This window comes from Penicillium taxi (assembly GCF_028828555.1).
Source record: "Penicillium taxi strain IBT 34144 chromosome Unknown utg000001l_segment0_segment0, whole genome shotgun sequence".
In the NCBI taxonomy this organism is placed as follows: Eukaryota; Fungi; Ascomycota; class Eurotiomycetes; order Eurotiales; family Aspergillaceae; genus Penicillium; species Penicillium taxi.
The window spans coordinates 3,919,758-3,939,486 of NW_026643203.1; the positions used below are offsets into that span (position 1 = coordinate 3,919,758).

General features: G+C 42.9%; 8 protein-coding genes across 8 annotated transcripts; 6 read left to right on the top strand and 2 right to left on the bottom strand.

Moving 5' to 3' along the window:
• Window positions 1-425: 425 nt before the first annotated feature.
• N7495_001412 (uncharacterized protein) lies at window positions 426-2,352 on the top strand (the record flags this gene model as incomplete). The annotated part of the gene is made up of 8 exons (XM_057204082.1): window positions 426-458; window positions 511-1,009; window positions 1,067-1,159; window positions 1,219-1,333; window positions 1,405-1,471; window positions 1,529-1,693; window positions 1,761-1,902; window positions 1,964-2,352. The coding sequence occupies 8 exons, from the start codon at window positions 426-428 to the stop codon at window positions 2,350-2,352; spliced, it is 1,503 nt and encodes a 500-aa protein (XP_057068155.1).
• A 237-nt stretch (window positions 2,353-2,589) lies between these two features.
• N7495_001413 (uncharacterized protein) lies at window positions 2,590-3,435 on the bottom strand (the record flags this gene model as incomplete). Its single annotated transcript, XM_057204083.1, has 1 exon — window positions 2,590-3,435. One exon carries the CDS (start codon window positions 3,433-3,435, stop codon window positions 2,590-2,592), a length of 846 nt encoding a protein of 281 aa, XP_057068156.1.
• Window positions 3,436-5,442: 2,007 nt separating this feature from the next.
• On the top strand, window positions 5,443-5,963 carry N7495_001414 (uncharacterized protein; the record flags this gene model as incomplete). Its single annotated transcript, XM_057204084.1, has 2 exons — window positions 5,443-5,774; window positions 5,873-5,963. The coding sequence occupies 2 exons, from the start codon at window positions 5,443-5,445 to the stop codon at window positions 5,961-5,963; spliced, it is 423 nt and encodes a 140-aa protein (XP_057068157.1).
• Window positions 5,964-6,974: 1,011 nt separating this feature from the next.
• Window positions 6,975-9,232, top strand: N7495_001415 (glycoside hydrolase family 71 protein; the record flags this gene model as incomplete). Its single annotated transcript, XM_057204085.1, has 5 exons — window positions 6,975-7,103; window positions 7,214-7,745; window positions 7,810-8,035; window positions 8,091-8,548; window positions 8,604-9,232. The coding sequence occupies 5 exons, from the start codon at window positions 6,975-6,977 to the stop codon at window positions 9,230-9,232; spliced, it is 1,974 nt and encodes a 657-aa protein (XP_057068158.1).
• Window positions 9,233-13,992: 4,760 nt separating this feature from the next.
• Window positions 13,993-14,205, top strand: N7495_001416 (uncharacterized protein; the record flags this gene model as incomplete). The annotated part of the gene is made up of 1 exon (XM_057204086.1): window positions 13,993-14,205. One exon carries the CDS (start codon window positions 13,993-13,995, stop codon window positions 14,203-14,205), a length of 213 nt encoding a protein of 70 aa, XP_057068159.1.
• Window positions 14,206-14,295: 90 nt separating this feature from the next.
• N7495_001417 (uncharacterized protein) lies at window positions 14,296-16,695 on the bottom strand (the record flags this gene model as incomplete). Its single annotated transcript, XM_057204087.1, has 1 exon — window positions 14,296-16,695. One exon carries the CDS (start codon window positions 16,693-16,695, stop codon window positions 14,296-14,298), a length of 2,400 nt encoding a protein of 799 aa, XP_057068160.1.
• Window positions 16,696-16,927: 232 nt separating this feature from the next.
• On the top strand, window positions 16,928-17,566 carry N7495_001418 (GNAT family N-acetyltransferase; the record flags this gene model as incomplete). Its single annotated transcript, XM_057204088.1, has 1 exon — window positions 16,928-17,566. The coding sequence occupies one exon, from the start codon at window positions 16,928-16,930 to the stop codon at window positions 17,564-17,566; it is 639 nt and encodes a 212-aa protein (XP_057068161.1).
• A 1,076-nt stretch (window positions 17,567-18,642) lies between these two features.
• Window positions 18,643-19,635, top strand: N7495_001419 (uncharacterized protein; the record flags this gene model as incomplete). Its single annotated transcript, XM_057204089.1, has 3 exons — window positions 18,643-18,657; window positions 18,792-19,417; window positions 19,470-19,635. 3 exons carry the CDS (start codon window positions 18,643-18,645, stop codon window positions 19,633-19,635), a joined length of 807 nt encoding a protein of 268 aa, XP_057068162.1.
• Window positions 19,636-19,729: the final 94 nt, after the last annotated feature.

Here is a 19,729-nt window from a genome sequence, read left to right on the forward strand (position 1 = left end):
CAAGTCATTCCTTTGAGCATCAGCCACCTATATGGAGTTCCCCTCTCTTTATCCTAGTCTCGTTCATTTCATCTCTATATTCACTGAAAAAGCTTCTCTCTTCAATAAATTTCTTAGCCCTACAATATGGCAGCTCCCCACTTGTCTTCAGAAACAGAGACATATAGTGCTTTATCAAATTCCAAGCTGACAGCTACGAATACTTCGGTCGAGTTCCATAAGCTTCCTAAAGGCTACTACATCAGCACCAAATTTTTGGGATCTTTGGTCGCCGTTTGCTTAATGGCAATAAGCTTGTACCTAGGTTATGTATTGCCGGTAATTCTATTCCATATTTAACTAATACACTCGATTACTAAGACTCAGATCAGGTCAACAGTTTGACTGCTATCAATGCTGATTTGGGCCCACATCCAAGTTATAGTATGATCTCGACAATGTTCACTTTAATCTCTGGCGTAAGCATATTTTCACTTCCCTGCAGTATTGCCTTGCTAATACATCTTCAAGGTCGGTGTGCTTCTAGTAGGACGTCTTGGAGACATTTTTGGCCGCCGATACTTCCTCATTGGAGGCCAGCTACTCGGCCTTGTTGGAAGTTTAGTGTGCGCAACTGCCAAAAATATCCCGACTGTCATCGTTGGCAGTTCACTATGTGGCCTTTCAGCTGCCGTCCAACTAACTTTTACCTTTGTTATTGCAGAATTAGTTCCCAATAGAGTCCGGCCGCTCGTCAATGGTGGTATCTTCATCACGACCTTTCCCTTTGCTGCGTTTGGGGGCCTTATTGCCCAGCTTTTCATCACCAGGACGAAAATGTCCTGGCGATGGAACTATTACTTGAACATCATCACTTGCGGTCTCTCTTTGATACTGTTTATATTATGCTACTTTCCACCTGGCTGGGAGGCTAAGCGGAATTCCAATAAGTTCGATGAGCTAAAAAGCTTTGACTTCGTTGGACTTGCCCTCTATGGGGCAGGTCTAGTTTTACTCCTGCTCGGACTCTGTAAGCTCCAATTTCTTCCAAAGCTCAATGAGTAAGTTCATACTTACAATACTTAAGCATGGGGAGGGTCTTCCTATTCATGGAGCTCAGCTCACGTTATATGTGCTATTGTTATTGGCCTTGTGATGCTTCTTCTCTTTGTTTCATATGGTATGTGTAGCCATATTACCTGTTTTCCATTTGAAACTGACATTGATTTCAACTTATAGAGTTCTTTATGCCTCTCAAGCAACCCCTACTTCCAATGTCTCTTCTCAAGCAACGCACATACAGTGCCACTGTATGTGCTGCTCTGGTTGGGAACATGGTATATTTCTCGTTCAGGTAATGGAACATCTCCCAAGGTCTTATTTCTGATCTGTCAATCACAAGACTTCAAGCTGACATACTTGTAGCCTTTTGTGGCCCCAAGAAATTTCTTCAATATTCGCAACAGACGGTATCGAGGCCGGTTGGCTATCTGTATGAAAACAGCCGTCTTCAAAAATATGTGCCGAAAAACCTGACCATTAATTTTAGATATCTACTGGAACTGGTCTTATATTGGGGGAGATCTTGGCCGGCTTCATGATGAAACCTCTTGGGAATTCTAAACTTCAGCTTATCATCTCTACTGTGGTTATAACGGCTTTTTCCGGGGCCATGGCTGCTCTAAATCCATCCAGACTGGCTTGTGGAATTGCGGTAAGATCCAGTTTAATCATATTCCTAGTATCTCGAAGTTTAATTTCCCTAACCTGATAATCTATAGTTCACAGGGCTTGGCGGACTTGCAACAGGATACTTAGAACTTATAACGTTGATCATGTGTCCCTTATATTGCAAGCCTGAAGATATCGGTCTCGCAAGTGGGTTTCTTGGATCAGCAAAGCAGGTTGCAGGCACTATAGCGGGTAAGCTTTACGAATCTTTGTAATGAAAACCCCCGGAATGAAACTAAATTATGTTATTCAGCGGCTATTTATGTTGCAATTCTCAATAATCGTGTCGTTGTCGTTTTGCCAGAAAAGATCTCTTCGGCGGCTTTGGAATCTGGTCTTCCCCAAAGTTCACTTAATTCCCTTCTTGAGGCTACATCCTCTGGCAATGCCATGGCGATTGGAGCCGTTCCTGGAATTACGGATCATATTGTTCAAGCCGTTTTCACAGCAACCAGGATTGCATACGCTGATTCATTTAGTACTGTGTTTCTCGTCAGTATCCTATTTGGTGGCCTCGCAGTTATTGCTACTTTGGCCTCTGCTTCTGTGGACGATAAGCTTGATAATTCGGTCGCTGCAAAGTTGTCCTGCTCTTGGGATAGCCACAATGAGATACTTACGGGTGAGCTTGAGTTGAAATAATTTGAATCCATACACAAGCTCACGCATTCGAGAGATACCTATGCATAAGGGCTTGTCCAGTGCTATTATGTATAAATTGTTTGTGCCTACGTCGAGAGGTGGGACTAGGTATATGACATTGAACCTTGGGAAGAAGAAACATGTACATTAAGATAAACAGATCATAAGTGGTGTAATGACAAGAATTATTTTATCGATATTAACTGACTATGAGTCACGACCAACCATTGAAACCAATCATTGATGCCAATTCTCGTGGTCAGTAACATCAGAAGGCGAGGAATGGCCTCTGACTCCTGGAATGCTCTGGTGAGAAGGGTTGTTGTAGTCTGCATTCAACAATGGGCTTTCCGCTCTGGGTAGTTGGCGGTCGGCTAGGAGATAGGTATCTGAACCTTTCATTGAAGGGTCCTCAATTGGCTGCTTCATGATTTCTGATTGCTCGCTAAGCTTTCTTGCTGCGATACGCTTCGCCTTGGCTCGATCTCGGTAGCAGTACAGCAAGCCAACTCCTACAAACAACATGATAACGCAGCATCCTATAACGATTGCTGCTATGTTGCCTCTGTGGTTCCATTCTTTCAACTCAGCACTCTCAGTTTCAGTGCTTGTCGCAGATGATGTGGATGTTGTCGTGGTGGCGGTATTTGTTGTCGTCGTAGAGCTAGTGAAAGTTGAAGAAGAAGAGGTAGTAGCAGTAGTAGACGACGAGGTAGTAGATGAGACAGTTGATGTAGTAGAAGAAGTAGTAGAAGTGGAAGATGTGGTTGAGGTAGTGGAGGTACTAGTCGTCGAAGAAGTTGTACTAGTCGTGGAAGTTGTACTAGTCGAGGAAGTTGTACTAGTCGAGCTGGTCGTTGTACTTGAAGTTGATTCTGTCGCTCGTGCCACTACCACATCTCGTTCCCAGTATTTCCCGATCTTAAATTTTCTGGCCTCGTTGTCATCGAGTGTCAATGATTGAATGGAAGCCGTGACCTGCGATTCAGGCAAAGCTATTATAGCTGTAGCAGCGGCATCGTACGGGTGGCAAACCACCAGCGAACATTGCGCCGCCAGCAGTAGTAATAGGGTATTCTTCATCTTGTCTAGTGCGCTGAATATTAAATAATGATATCTGGTATTTATTGGCTAGGGGATGAAGAGATTTAAAAGTGTGAATCTTTGATTTTCAGGACAGTGGGCCACGAGTCGGTTGACGTGGACATTGTACTAGCTGCCGGCCCACCGCAATTGACTTTTCCTTTTTCGTCTGGTATTAACGATTTTTGATATTCCAAATTGTACCTAGTTTGATAATTCAGGGCTGAAATCCTATTTTGGTTGTAAGCCCGGAATGGTGATTCGTAGTATACGCAGATGCCGCGCGGCTCCCACGACATGTACCCAGAATATGGCTTAGTGTATGGGGTGTAACTCAATTTGTTTTCCAATAGAATCACTTGGTTACACGAGATAATAGATTCGATTGTTTATCTTGATTCCTTCTAGAATAAGGTTATTGAAAATTGAATAACGCGTGCGCCCGTTTTGGAAATAGTTTATGTGGACGATCAGATGTGGCCCCACCATTTCCACCCGAATTTGAAATTTTCAGACTTGGCGTGCAGCGGGTTGAATATTTACGCTAAAAGTTAACATTATATCAACTGTTCTTTTCTTAGTAACTTTCCTAGATGCATAGCCCCTGGGTAGTCAAATTATCCATGAGAGTTTTAACCCCTGAACATCACTAGCGCTCTGAAATTTGAACCCGTTCGTTTTTGGTATATCTTGAATGGTTGCTAGCCCATTCTACGGGTAATTTGATACATACAAACAACTTTCAAGGCTTCGTAAGAACTATTTTGATATGAAACTATGAGAAATTACTCCCACAAGTTGCAAGTGGACGACATATAAAGATCTCGGGGACCTCCCGAGGTCAAAATCTCCATTCTAATATGTCTTTCCAGGGCCCTCCGATCTAAGCCTCGCTCCACAAGTTAGGTATGGATCAGTCCAAACCATAAACTTGGAATATACATGAATGACTCCGGCTGCTATGGATAGAATTGAGTTAAATTGAGAAACAAAAGAGAGAGAGAGAGAGAGAGAGAGAGAGAGAGAGATAGAGAGAGGGTTGCAGGTACAATAGAGAAAGGCCTAATAATTTTGAATGTGTGACGTACATTTGAAGCAAGGTTATAGGATACACTACCTATAGTTTATTCCACTACCTAGGTAATTTTTATGTCCTATTCAAGTATAGATGACTAGTTCAATTCTAACTAAGTTAATATATAAAGTTCTGTCCTCTAAGGCCCTTGACGGATACAATAGGCCGTTGTTTTTCAACGGTCCTCGTTCCGATCTTCTCGGTCCCTACCCTGGCCAATCCTAGGATGGACCGATTTCCAAGGCTGGAATTCTAGAATAGGACAGTTTCTACCTTAGAAAATCCATTTGATTTATATTTTACTGGCAGCTTACTCCGAGGTTGAGCATGAAATATTTAAAATTCGGCTTGAACACAGCTGGGCACTATGTCAGTGTATTTGCCTCCTGAGATCACCGTATTCTTCCAAAGTTTCTATTGGAGAATCTACACTCCATGATGTCGGTAAATTTTGACCTGTGTCTTGACTGGGGTATGATCATAAAATCGGCCAGGTGAACCGACTTGATTGGTCATATGAGTACAAATCATTGACACCCCTCGAGTGGCGCGATAAAATTAAAGCCAATCACAAATTTACTATAGGCGTAAAGCTCACATTTCAAAAAATGACGAAGGTTCATTTGATGCAATAGACAGAAGGCCTTGAAATCACACATAGAATAACGAGCATTGTTCCATGTACTGACGTCATCATATAATATATGCAGGGTTCAGTTTAAAAGATTACCAAAAGCTTTGACACCTTGCTTGACGTCGATTCTACGCAGATTCAAACAGATCTCATAGAAAATACCTACTTAAAGCCTCTGAGTTGTTACCCGTTACGTCGTAATATAATTCTGGCAAGTTCTTGAGAAAGCAAGTGAAGGCTAGTAATAATTTGGGTCTACTTTTCAAAATCTATCAACTAAGAAGTTTTTATCTTCATGATGTCTTTATTTCATCGTTATTCCACTGTTAGCTCATCGTCTAGTCGAAGTGGCGGTGAGCATCTACATCGCAGCCGAAGTCGGAGATCGTCTGGAAGTCACTCATCTCACTCATCTATGTCAACCAGATCCTCTTCTTCTGTTGGTCATAGTGGCCATCGCACTGTTGTTCATCGAAGGGTAGAAGACCCGTCCATCACAGCCGCTCGGGAGCAGGTCATTCGTGCTGAGGCAGCAGAGAGAGAAGCTGATAAAGCGCTCATGGCGTCCAGATCAGCGGTCAAGCAGGCTTGGGATCATGTAAAGCACCTTGAGCGGGAGGCAGCAGAAGAGTAAGCTTTTGATTATTGAAATCTCACTGACCCCATATTTGATCCAAAGCCTGCTCAACCCCATGTGATACATTGATCTGATTTTCCTGTTTTAATAGGGCTCGACTGGCCAAAATTAAGCAAGACCAGGCCTCCACGATCTCAAAGAGAGCAAGGCCACTCGGTCGTAAGTGTTTCTTGGAGCTTTGAATATAATGAAAATGATATTGACGGAGTAAATAGGGCATGTTGTTTAAACTAGCCATAGTCACACAGTGACCTCGTGACAGTCCCTAGGTAATCTCATGCCGGCATGAATACTTGAGCGGAACGTCATTCAGTTCTTTAACTTGTTTTCTCCTTAACTTAATGTATGATATGAGCATAGTCTGAGAAGATTTGAGTTTGTGATTTGGGCAATTTCTGGCTGGTCATCAGCAAATAAGAGTTGTAGAGAACGTGACGAGGTGACTCGCCTCCGTTGTTGTGATTACAACCATAGAACAACTGTGGAATTACCTTGGAATCTGCTCGTCATAGGCACCAAGCTTATTATTGACGGTCAGCGAACAGATTGGGTTACATTCGGGATGTTACCCCATTCCCGCCTGACAAGCAAATTTGCGTGGCCGTTGATGTGCAGATTCTTGTAGTACAATCGGGGTCGTCTCCAATCACCAGCCAAGCATATAGACCATGCCCACGGGTCACTACAACTCTGAATGTGTGTCGTGTCCGTGTATAATATCATAATTCAATATTTTGATATGTATCCGTCGTGAGATGGATAATCTAAATGTCGTCAAAGTACATTGATAGCCGTTGCTTTATCATTTAAAGTACAGTTCACTCTGAATGTAATGAATAAAGTCTACAAATCAAAGTATGAAATTACTTTAATCAAACTTGCTTGTTAGAGACCCCTGGATCCTCCGAAGGCTTTTTCCTTAAGCTTTAAGAGGCAAATTGTCATTTTGAGCCACGCCGAGTAAGCAACTTCGGTAGGGGTTTCTGGTATATGATTTTCGAAGGAATGTGATGACTCCTCCCAAAAAGTCTCGCAAAATATAGTTACACTCGGAAGATCAGTTGCCATGCTCTAGAAGAAAAGTTCCGAGCGGCTGGAGCTTTATTAAGATCTCCGATGCCCACGCTTCTATGATGGAGTGAAAATTGAAACATACACCTCTGAAATAAGGAACATCTGGAGTAACCGATACAATGATTGTGGAACGACTATTTCTGGCTTTTATGCTCGCATTGGGTATAGTAGCTAGTGTACTTCCTCATACGAACAAAAATGAATCCATCTTGGATGCACCAAATCGACTGGTCTTCTCTCATTTCATGGTAAGTCTATCTACATCAAATTGGTCTTGAAGCACCCCAGGCTCTCAACTCCTTTCAGCATTGGAGATCCTGAGGTCGACAAAATGTAAATCTACTAACAAAAGAGACAGATGGGAATCACCAGCACTAGAAAAAGCGCTGCAGATTACGATGACGACATGAAAAGAGCAAAAGCACTTGGAATTGACGCCTTCGCACTGAATATCGGGACAGACCCATTTACTGAACAACAGCTTGAGTTTGCTTTTGAATCTGCCGCCACAAATTCTATGAAAGTCTTTCTATCATTTGATTTCAACTGGTGGAAGCCTGAACAGGTTTCGACAATTGGCCAGAGAATTGTTAAATACGCTTCCAAGCCAGGCCAATTGATGGTCGATAACAAGATCTTTGTCTCATCGTTTTCTGGTGATGGATTAGATGTTGCTGCATTACGTGCGGCTGTTGGAAAACCTATCTTCTTTGCGCCCAACTTTCATCCATCTCAGGGGACCAATATAGCGCCTGTTGATGGCCTTTTGAATTGGATAGGCTGGCCCAATAATGGCGAGAATAAAGCTCCGACAGCGAGTCAAAATGTCACAGTGAAAGATGGTGACGATGTCTATATCAAGGCTTTGTCTGGCAAAGCATATATTGCACGTGAGTCTCAGTTTGTTCCTTGAAAGGGTTTTTCCAAGGTTTCAGTTTCTAAATATTATGGTAGCTGTTTCACCTTGGTTTTTTACCCACTTCGGCGCAGAAGTTTCTTACAGCAAAAATTGGGTATTCCCATCTGACTTATTGTGGTACAATCGATGGAGAGAGGTATTGTCTTTGGGATCACGTTTCATCGAGATTATAACATGGAATGACTACGGCGAGTCTCACTATATTGGGCCCTTGAGTTCTCCTCATACAGACGATGGTGCATCAAGATGGGCTAATGATATGTAAGAGAATAAAAATATTGACTTCATCACTTCACGAGATACTAACAATTTATAGGCCTCATTCCGGATGGTTAGACATGTCTAAGCCATTCATAGCCGCTTTTAAAGCCGGTGCATCTTCCCCAGATAAGTATATTACAAAGGATGAGTTAATCTACTGGTATCGTCCAGCGCCACGCGATGTGAACTGCGATGCAACAGATACATGTATGGGGCCAGCGAATAATGGTAGTGGAAACTACTTTGAGGGTCGCCCAGATGGCTGGCAGTCAATGTCTGACTCTGTATTCGTGGTTTCTCTTTTGACGGCCCCTGCATCGGTAACAGTCAATAGTGGAGGCACAGTATACAATTTTGATGCACCAGCAGGAGCATATGCCCAAGCTGTTCCGATGCATATTGGAACTCAAGTATTTTCCGTCAGTCGTGGAGGCAAAGACGTTCTCTCGGGAACCAGCTTGAAGCCAATCATTGATGGCTGCCAGTGTGGTCTTTATAACTTCAACGCCTACGGTAAGAGATTCATTTTTATTCTAGGAATTCTACAGGTTGACTAATCTATATGCAGTTGGCACTCTTCCACCAGGACCCAGTGATCCACTTCTGCCAGAAGGACTGGGTGCGTTCACCCAGGGATTACGTGTTACAACTTGTCGTCCGACTCCATCCCTTGGAACTAAACCTCCTACGCCACCAACTACTTCGACTTCAAGTATACCCACTACACCCGGCAGCTCCACATCCCCTCCAACTTCATCACCTCCTACTACTTCATCTCCCTCTAAAACCTCATCGCCTCCTGGTTCTTCAACACCACCTCCGCCAACATCGACACCACCTGACGCTCTGACTCCTCCAACCACTAAACCAGCAGGAGGCTGTTCTGCCGTGACAACAACAATCAGTTCAATCCAACCAACTTCCCCCACTAGTGGTGATGGTAGTAATGGTGGCAATGTGTGTATTGCAGGACAAGGACAAGGTAACTTTATTGGACTATGCGCCTTTGCTTGTCGCTACGGCTATTGTCCTTCTGGTCCATGCACATGTATTCAGTATGGAGCGCAAGTTCCCGTTCCACCTAAATCTGGAGGAAATGGCACACCTCTCAAGTCAGAGGACAATTCTTACCTTGGTCTATGTGCTTTTGCATGTAGCCATGGATACTGTCCTTCGACCGCATGTGCGCAAGCTTGATTATATTTCAGTTGCGGCTTTGCTACTTTTGTCAAATATTGCATCTGTCATACATGTGTCCTATCACCAAGTGTTTTGATTTTCTTTCCTGCAAAATCTTCCACAGGTATTTATGATGCTACCGGACATATATGGGGACTACTGTATTTACTACTTGTTCATTCAACATAGTCTAGTGATACCATTGGCATTGAGAAAGTTTAGGAAATTTGAGTTGATTAGGAAATACTTTCAGAATATTGTTGTAAATTGTCTTGGGTAAGCTTATTGTTGGAACGAATATCAGCTGACATACCAAGATCATGTGATCTTGGCATGGCAGCTACTATATCTTCCTTCATCTGAGCATTTTAGAATGACACTTCACTTTTACCCAATATGCATACACCTATTATATACGTACAGAAACGATATCAATAGCTGTCTGCTTCGGTAATAACCTAGTCAACCGACAATGTCCTTTCACTTCAGAAAGAGATAGTGAGTGCCAGACCTCATAAATAAAGAAGAGAGAATTGACAAGTCTAGGTCTCTGATAATTTAGACAACATAGTACCTATCCTTTTTTCTAGGAGTGGCAGTCTGCCAACGGCCATTCGTGAAACTATTGATTTAATCACCGGATATGCCGACGAATTTGAAGTGCTGTCGAAGAATTTTCTGGACTGTCATTCATCTGACTCAGAACTCCAGCAAAATATTGATCTCTATCTCCGAGGATTGCAACATGCTATCAGTTCGAACTTTTATTGGGGGTTTGTATACACCCTTCCTCGATTATCATTCTATTCTAATATTTCAAAGGCTTCAATCGCCTCGGTACGGACTTCCAGAAGGTGCTGCAAGCGGATGTGAGCTCGTTTTGAGTACCTAGGTAGTTTTGACCATTAATATGGTGAGAAAATTTGAATCAGCATCTCAAGGTTGTTTTCAACTGGTGGGATAGATGTTTTGAGGTTCATCGTCGTGCTGGCTTCAAAATTACATATTTTTGCTTTTCTCAAATAAATTACGGGCTAGATATATCAAGATCCCGGAAATCTTTCGTTTATTTATTCCAATTTTGCCTGAATCGACTTCCAACTTTTATACTCAATCAAGCCCCTTCACATCCTTCTAGAGATATATTGCCCGGATGCCCATGCAGTATGGCGCCTTAGCGGATCATAGTAGCCATTCCAGTGAACCTGTCTCTTCTTTTTTCCCTAAGCTAAGCTTATATGCATATGTACCTGAATTATTAAGATTCCATCACATACGACCACCCGAGGGTGTGGAAAACAGGGCGTCCCGTCGTCTTAGTTGTACTTAAGCCACGTCGGTCAGCTAGTAGTATGGTGGGTGACCTTATGCGAATCCTGAATGTTGTATGTTTTTCCCCGCGGACCAGTCTTAAGTCGCTGATCTTCGGCGATGATCTTGAGTTCTAGAATCTAAAATTGCCATAGGAAACAGAAAGGGGGGAATTGTGCGACATATAAGGAGCTCCAGGGCTATATAGCTGATTTGGTCATGGAAAACGCATCATTTCACCATTCTGGTCAGATATAGAAGATGTGTTCAGAAGCTAGAGTCAAACTGATCCCTCTACCACCATATTCACCCGATTTGAACCTTATTGAAGAGTTCTTTGCTGAGCTGAGATATTGATTTAATTTGATTATAAACTAGAAGGGAGATTGAGATGGAACAATTCAAAAAGAAGTTGAAGGGGAATAAAGGTTGTAACTTGCTTCGCTCATATTCGGAATTCCGAGAGATGAGATGACTAACCATATACAGCGGGATCCGAGAATGACTAGTCATAACGGAATTCCGAGAATAACTAGTCATAACGGAATTCCGAGACCATAACATAACAGTATAAGAGTGTTCGCTCGATCTTCAATTTAGCTATGGACATTCTATCACCATATTTAAAATCACCCGAGATCCCAGATAGCTTGCACATATTAATATGGAAACACTTCTACGCGAAAGCTCATTTGGGCGATGTTTGAACTACTTATTTCAAGACAGATGCTTTCCATATCCTGAAATCGACATGAAGGAATGGGAAAAGCCCTCAGAATCAGAATTTATAGATGACCAAATAATATTAAGGTCTGATCTGGAGCATTTTTTTGATTTCTCAGGCCCCGAAGACCTAGATATTCCGAAGAATTGGCCTAGGCTGGTGAAAACATTTGTCATACTTGATATCATGCTACTGAATTTCAGTTTTTACGCGGCATCAGCAATTTTCACTCCAAGCATTCCAGGAATTGAGAAATACTTTAATGCTACAACTGTCGAAGGAACGCTTGGATTGTCACTTTTTGTGATTGCCTATGGTATTGGGCCTCTCATTGTGAGTTTGTTCTCTAATCCCTTGGACTTACAGTGTTTTCTGATTTTCTAGCTCACGCCATTTTCCAACATACCCTCAATTGGACGTACGCCTATATACTTAGCCGGTTCCTTGACATTTTGCTTGTTCAATATTGGTATATCTTTCGCAAAGAATATGCAGACAGTATTGATACTTCGATTCTTTGGAGGTCTTTTTGGCAGCGCTCCTATTAGTCTCGGAGGCACCACATTGATAGAAGTTTTCGACTCAGATGAGGTGCCTTATGTTATTGCTCTCTATGCAGTCAGTGGTGTGTGTGGGCCAATCTTAGGACCGGTATGTTTATTTTCTCTAAGAGCTCACTTATTTGGTGATAATTCCTATGTTAACTAGTCTGAAATTGTCTGAATACGTCTTTTTCGTATCATGATGACTAACGGACTGAAGGATAGTTCAGGCCCAAAGGGGACTAGTGGGAATGGTGGGGCTCCAGTCAATATGGTTCTTCAGTTACTTTAGAAGAATTAGACCTACACACACCTACAGAAAAGCATATGCATTCAGTAGAGAGATCTCAACTCATAATATCTAACGACAGAAATAAAGCTTTTGGGTACTGCTGTACTATAAGTTTTATAGGATAGGTAATTCTGAGTCACATTACTTACGAATATAAAAGCGAACGTTGGAAAATATGGACAGCAAGCCTTTGGCTTATCACCGGTACAAATGCCTTTACCACTCTCTTCATATTTTTCTTCCTACCTGAAACGCTATCCACAAATATCTTACGTCGCCGTGCACATAGAATCCGTGCAGCAACAGGCAATCCTTCAGCCCAAACCCAGTCTGAGATGACAGCACCCAAAGCTAGTTTCGTCTCAACGATTATTCGGCAAGTTGTGCATGATCTCAAGCTGTCTTGCATGGATCCCGTCATTTTATTTATGAATCTCCACACAATGCTAATCTACGGTATACTATACCTGTGGTTCGAATTTTTCCCATTTGGTATTAAGATTCTTCCAAATTTCCGAGCTTAAAGCAGTCAACACTAACAGAAGTTGTAGTTTTCGGTGGTATTTATCACTTCAGTGCTATCCAGCAGGCCAGTATGTTTATTATTCTCCAGAAATGTTCCATGCTAATTTCTGTCAGTAGCCTTTTTTGGTATCCTAGTCGGCGCGATAATCTCGGTGACACTTTATGTCCTCTGGCTTTACTTTTCGTATCAGCCTAAATTGCGTGATATCAGTGTGTGTTTAGAGCCTGAGGCACGGCTAGTTCCTGGAAAGATCGGTGCTATCTGCATTCCAATATGTCTATTCGTCTTTGGATGGAGCTCAAGAGCAACGTATTTCTTCCTCTCATGACTCGTTTCATCCATATTGCTAATGATATTAATAAGCACTCCGTGGATTGTTCCGATTATTGGCACAGCATTCTTTGCACCTGGCTTTTATCTGACATTCCAATCAATCCTCAACTACCTTGGCGAATCTTATCCGAGATATTCGGCAGGCGTATTCGCCGGTAATACTTTCTTCAGAAGTTCGTTTGGAGGAGCCTTGCCTCTAGCTGCTCCGCGAATGCTAGAATCACTTGGAATTGGATGGGCTTGCAGTGTTCTGGGATTTATCTCTGTAGCTATGGTACCCCTTCCTTTCATACTGGAAAGAGTGAGTAACTACTATATACCGGAAAATGAAAATTTGCTGACGCCTTTTGAAAGTACGGGAAAAAGCTTCGTTCATGGAGTCCACATGCAAATTAGTGCTAAAACTAACTATGGAGTGCAATTCTGAACGAATATGCTGGAATTCCAGGGCTTGCTTCGAACTCCTTGTGGAGAGTCGAGAGTCCGAGCATTATAGATTATAATCGAACTCATGTGAAATAGAACAATCCAAATGGTTCACAATCAATGTTGTAGAAAAACCGACAAAATAAACTTCAAACCAACTCCACACATTCATGAAAAAACGTATAGTATTGTAATGTAATAATGGACCTTCACCGCCTATAACTAGATTAACACTTTTGACCCACTTATGTATGTATTAGGAATCAAGATAGACCAATAAGGAGAGTACTATCACGGGATCAATTAGTAATAAGCGGATCCCAATGAAACATTCTGCCGTAAAATACGTTATCTAAATACGGTTTTAGGGGATTTTTCATGCGCCTATGGCCCCGTAGGCCATGTAGGTTGGAGTATAAACTTGAATATCAAGATTTTGACTCAACAGACAAGGGACAACTTGCCTGAGCACTTGACAATTAATGTGAACAGTATTCAACTTGTTTCCAGGGCACTCTTACCATTTCTTCGAGAAGGGTGTGAGAAAAAAATTGTCAGTAAGTCTGTAGTCCCGAGGCTTTGGGATCTACATGACCTTGGCTGACCGCATATAGATCATTAACCATGGGATCCATCACAAGAGCCAAAAGCTTCATGTTTCAACCTGCTCAGGCCTTTCTTCATCTCGATGTAATTGGACCTCACGTTGCTGAGGGACACTATGATCAAGTAGGGCCTAATGGCGATTTAATTCCACCCCAGGTTTACCCAGGTGGGCTAGAGTTGTGGAGCCCTGTTGGTCAATCAATCACTATGCACATGTGGCCTACTCTGTAAAGATCTTCTGCAAAATTTCCTAGCGCGAAGAACATCAAATTCAATATTTCAATGCGATCGAAAAGTAAAATCTTTGGAACATATATGCAACTAAAGTACCATCTGCCAACTCACCTTCTTCTCTTTGATCATCTCCAAGACGCCGATTGGTAAGAATTGTTTATCGACAAGATTCAATCCACCAAAGTTTGCCAGAAGACTATCAGCAAAGAAGGCAAGGGTCCAATGTAGTTCTGCGGTATTCCTAAGACCAAATTCACTTCTTACACTTTGCAATGTTGTGCGAAAGTTTTGATCTGACCTTGGCTTTTTCAAACCACATAAGGGGACCCTCATGAACTGAAGATATAGATCAGCCAACTTGGAGCTTGTACTCTCCCGAAACTTACTCCACTCATCAAAAGAAATGAATTTTTCCTTATCAGTGTGCAAAAAAGCTTCTGTAAGTTCAGTCGGTTCATGATCTTCCTCTAGGGATTCCCATCTGCGACGTCGAGCGTTTGCACTCATTTTCTCGAAGTCACTTGCCGCAGAGATATAGCTCTTACGTTCATGGATGAGGGATCCCTTCATGTACGCATCTGGAGAGCTATCCAAATCGTCGCGGAACCTGAAAATTGAAATAAATGGATTGCGCAAGTTGAGACCTCCAAGCTTCTCCGGCAGGAAGAAAAACGCATCTGGAATTTCAGAGAGCCCAAATTTAAGCTCAATCATATTTTTCAGATGCTTTGTGATAGTCCCACCAGTTTTGCAATCCCCAGTTTCAAAAATGACCCCATACATTTTCTTGTAGGTTTCAAGGATAGCGTCAACATGAGGACGTCCGAAACACCATGCTGGCGTACCAAAGGTGCTCTTGAAGAACCTTCCAATACAGCTGTTCCAGGTGCGAACCCATGAGATGACACTCTGGCAGCTCTCAAGTTGAAGCTTAAGCTGCTGAATATGTGCATCAACTTGAGATTGAACAATGACCCACATACCCTCCGTGTTCAGCATCAAAAAGCCGACCTTGACTGGACCTAGAGGCATTCGAGATCTCACTTGAACGTCAACTGAGTCTCCGAGACATACAGATCCGGACTTGTTTCGGTTGAATTCAAGACCCATCAATTTGGCAAACTCCTGCATGACTTCCCATGCCTGTGCACACTTTTCAGGTGAGCCAGTGAGCCAAATATCGTCATGAAGACGGTAAAGAAGTAAGCCAGTCTTTTGGTTGACCGCAAAATCCATGATGAAGAGAACTAATTCACCAATCAACTTTGCTGAAGTGTGTCCGATCGGTATTCCTCGTCCGCGCTTTCGGGGCCCCACCTTTTCATGCCCTTCAAATGACTGATCCATATTCAATGGCGCTTCTAGATATTTTTGAAGAAGCTCTATCCATTCCTGTGGAAAGCCGGTGAACTCCAAAATAGCGTAGATGGTGCTGTGTGGCATTGATGTTCCAAACCACTGGAAATCCGTCTGTAGAATAGCAGCCTCACCATGAAACTGGTGGCGAAAAAAGGTCTCCGTAGCAACCTTTCTGAGTAGCTCCTGCCTCACACTTTTCCCTTCGAACGTCTCCTCATCCTCGTCGTATCCAAAGCCATGTTCTGTTGAATTGTCCGGTAGAGATGACATGAAGAATGTGGATTGAAAATCATTTTCACGGAGCTCCTCAACAGTATACTCTTCTGCAGGGCCAACGAAATACTTTCGTCTAATGGTATCCCTATCCATCATCTGAGGCCCTTGCTTGAATTTCCACCACGAACCAGTCATGAATCTCTTCAGAGCGTCTTTGAGAGTATCGCAAATTTGGACGCAGATATATTCCATAAAGATCATTTGCAGGAAATCATCATCCATACATATCCGGTATTTGCCATTGAGTTGTTGGCGGGGAAGTACAGGGATACCATCGACCCCGACATTCCAGTCCCAGTTCTTCAAGTCCGCGTATCTCATGTTCAAGACGTCGGCAATTTCGGCCAAGGCGACATTGTTGTTGAGGAAGTACTTTAAAGTTTCTCGTTTCTCCTCTGTAATCACATCGGATCTCTTGAGAGCTTGGATGCAGTTGGATAATGTGTCGATGTCAAAAGGATCCTCCTGGTTCCATATACAAGTGAGGCCCCTCCGTAAATCGTCGCGCAAGCGATCCAGAGAACTCTTGGCCTGCTCCGTTTGGAAAATATCATCCAGAAATGAATCGATCTCCACTCGGTCAGTTTGGTAAGGCTCAAAGACTGCTCTCTCAAACTTATCACAGAGCTTCTCAAGTCTCAATCTCTGACCTTCCAGAGTGTCCTGGTCGGTGAGAATCTCTGCAGGCTCTGCAGCTTCCTCGGAAGATGAATTTATCCATTCAGTCAAAAGTCGCGAGTACAGATCGGCAAGCTCCAGCTTTCGACTATAGACATCCAACTTGTTTCGCAGGCATTTTTCAAAGTTTTCAAGCTTTTCAATTGGAATTGATGCAATACTAGTATGAATCATCTATTTAGTAGCTCTTTATTACGTCGCAATTCAAGTAACGGGGAAATTTGCGAAAAAAAATCGGCTATTTTAATACAAAGTACTATGCAGATAGGCTAGTCAAGCCCCTTTATCTCTCTCTTCTTCTCTCCTTCTACTCTTTGTTCTACTCTCCTCCATTTTCCGATTGACTACTGCAAACCCGTTTATCCTATTATCTCCTATTTACGCACGAGAAGATAAGAAAGAAACCATGGAGATTTCCATCTCTCTGGCGACAACCCATGATATCCCCGATCTTGTCCGGGTACACACATCGGCATTCAAAACGGATCAATTCTCAAATTTCATGCTTCATGGTCGCGAAGAAAATACGCATGAGAGAATGATGCAAAAATCGATCGAAATCTGGCTTTCTGATCCGACATCGAAGCTAGTGAAAGCCGTAGCTGAGGGAACAATAGTCGGGTGGGCGTGCTGGCAGACTAAGGATAAAGACGACCAGGACAGAAGTGAGGCATTACGAAAGCCAAAAACTCTCACAACGCCTAATAATGGAGAACCAAAAAGGCCAGCTCAGCTCCTTAGTTCTTTGATGCGCAGCGATTCTATGATATGGGAGGAAAACTCGATGAAAGGCAGATACCTTGTGCTCCAAGCATTAGCAACAAGTCCAAGCTTCCAATGTCGAGGAATAGGGTCCCAGCTCCTCCAATGGGGCATCGATATAGCTGATGTAGAGAAGCTTCCATGCTGGGTTCACGCATCGCCTGCCGGTCATAATCTAAATAAAAAGGCCGGATTTCAAGAAATAGGTAGCAGCGAGTATGACCTTGAAGGAGGCTGGGGCCGGTATACGTTTCGTTATATGCAGCGTTCAGTTCAGCCTTAGATAACGACCTCCTTTATTTTAGGCTCTTCCGCGTATCAGATCATCTTAACCGTCAGAAATAAGGAATAAACCAATAGTTTCTGTATTTCTCAAGAACTCAAGCAGACGGGGTAAGATGTACGGACGCAAATAAGGGCCATACTTACCTAAAGTAAGCTCACTCATCAGCACTTTTCTCTCAGAATATAAAAAAAGAAAAAAAAAACATACAACAGTCAGGATTCGCATGTGGTCACCCACCATACTACTAACTGACCGGCGTGTGGCTTATCTGCGCTCAATAGTCGGGTGGGTGTCGCTGGGGTGAGCAATGGGTGAGTGCTGCTTTAGCGTCGCGCGACCGGGGGTGAGCAAGGTGAGTGCACAATAAACAGGGTGAGAATCGGGTGAGTCAGGTTGAGCATCGGGTGAGCCAGGGTGAGATTGGGGGGAGCCAGGGTGAGATTGGGGTGAGAGTAAGCTAATGCATGACTACTGTACTGATCCTTGAATATTTCAAGACAATTGGATATGGTAATTCCTCCTGAAACAGTGCTGCCTTCGTATCTGCACATAACCACATAGTAAAGCTAGCTAATGCATGATTACTGCACATTTTGTTGGATTCTGAAATACCATTGGGTAGTGTTTAGAAAATGAAACTTTTCCCTATTTTCGACTGCAACGAAGTCTCTGCCGTCTGACCGCTTTTACCCGCTTCTGTCTGATCAACTAGTTATCGCATCCCTTACTTACTAATTAAAGTAGTCAGCAGCAGAGCTTGCTGGATGGTCAAACCTTCCTTTTCTGACCCTCGTGCACGATAAAATTTCTCTTTTTCCAAACAATCTTGATTTTTTCCTCCCGAAAACTCACCACACGGTGGGTTCCTTCCTCAACCTCACTGGACCAACAGCTACGAGGCCATGTCACAAACCCGAGGACATACGTCCGCTTCACCCGACTCCCTTGACTACGGGTGCTCGAATTGGCGGATTAGTAGCCAAAGAGCTTCAGATCTGTATATATCTGATACCAAGCTTTGGACAAAAGAGGATTTCAAAGACATAGAACAGCAATTAAGCCAATCCTATACAATGGAACGGTTTTCAGTCCGTCGAATTGATGGAAGCATAATCCAAATTTCTAATCCTATGTTCCAAGTACAGAATCCTATCTGGTATGTGTGGTATTCTGAAACAGTTTTAGCCTATAATCTAATCTTCTTAGGAAACCCTATATCAAGTACCAAGAATATTGGAAACTTGTGAGCTCACAACCCGACGGCCCAGTCGAAACCTACCTATGCTCTTACATTGTGGATTGGAGAAATCAGACTGCACGAAACTTTCGAGAGCTTATAGCACAGCCTATGCAAGTCTTTGACGAGAAAGACTTGATGTGGCAAAACAGCACCACCTGCAAGGAATTGGTAGCCTTAATCCAAGATTTACTTGGTACAAACGTTGTGAAGAAAGTTCTTTGCTTCGGGCTTGGTGATTTTTGCCGCTCCGCCCCTGAACGGCAAAAAAAACAGTTTGACTATTGGGATGAAACCTCAGATATAGAAGATGTGATGGGCTGTATAGTCCAGCATTCGATGGCTCTCACTATTGCTCAACGTTGCTGTGGCAATGAACCAGTGCCATTACTTACTCAGGACCCAGACTATACAAAGGTCGCAGAAGAGATCTTGACCGAGAAGAAATTTGACATTGTTGGAACTCATGGTGCAGGAGGATTCGCAGAAATCGACGAAGAATCGATCGTGATATCGCCCTTTCCTGCCGCTCCAGTCAAGCAGATTATCGCTGATATTGCTCGGCCTGTGCTCATTATTTCCACCGGCTTTAATATCTTGAATATTGATGCGTAAGTCCGCTTTTGTTGACCCTCGAATCTGTCTAACTTAAGCACTTCACAGAAAACCATCAGCAGATCCTGAATCTCCGAGAACCAGGCAAATGTGGCTTGATTATGATTCCTATTGCCTTCCAGGCCATTCTGATGATGTTAAGATACGCTGTGCGTTGAAGGGATTAAATTTGTATCGGAGACGCCAGCAATCTCTGGATTCGCAAGGAGCCTGAGTTCACAGAACCTTACATCTAGGGATTGTGGATCACAAAAACATCGCAAAACAACCTCAAACTGGCCTTATAATAAGTATCCAAGTCGGCTTTT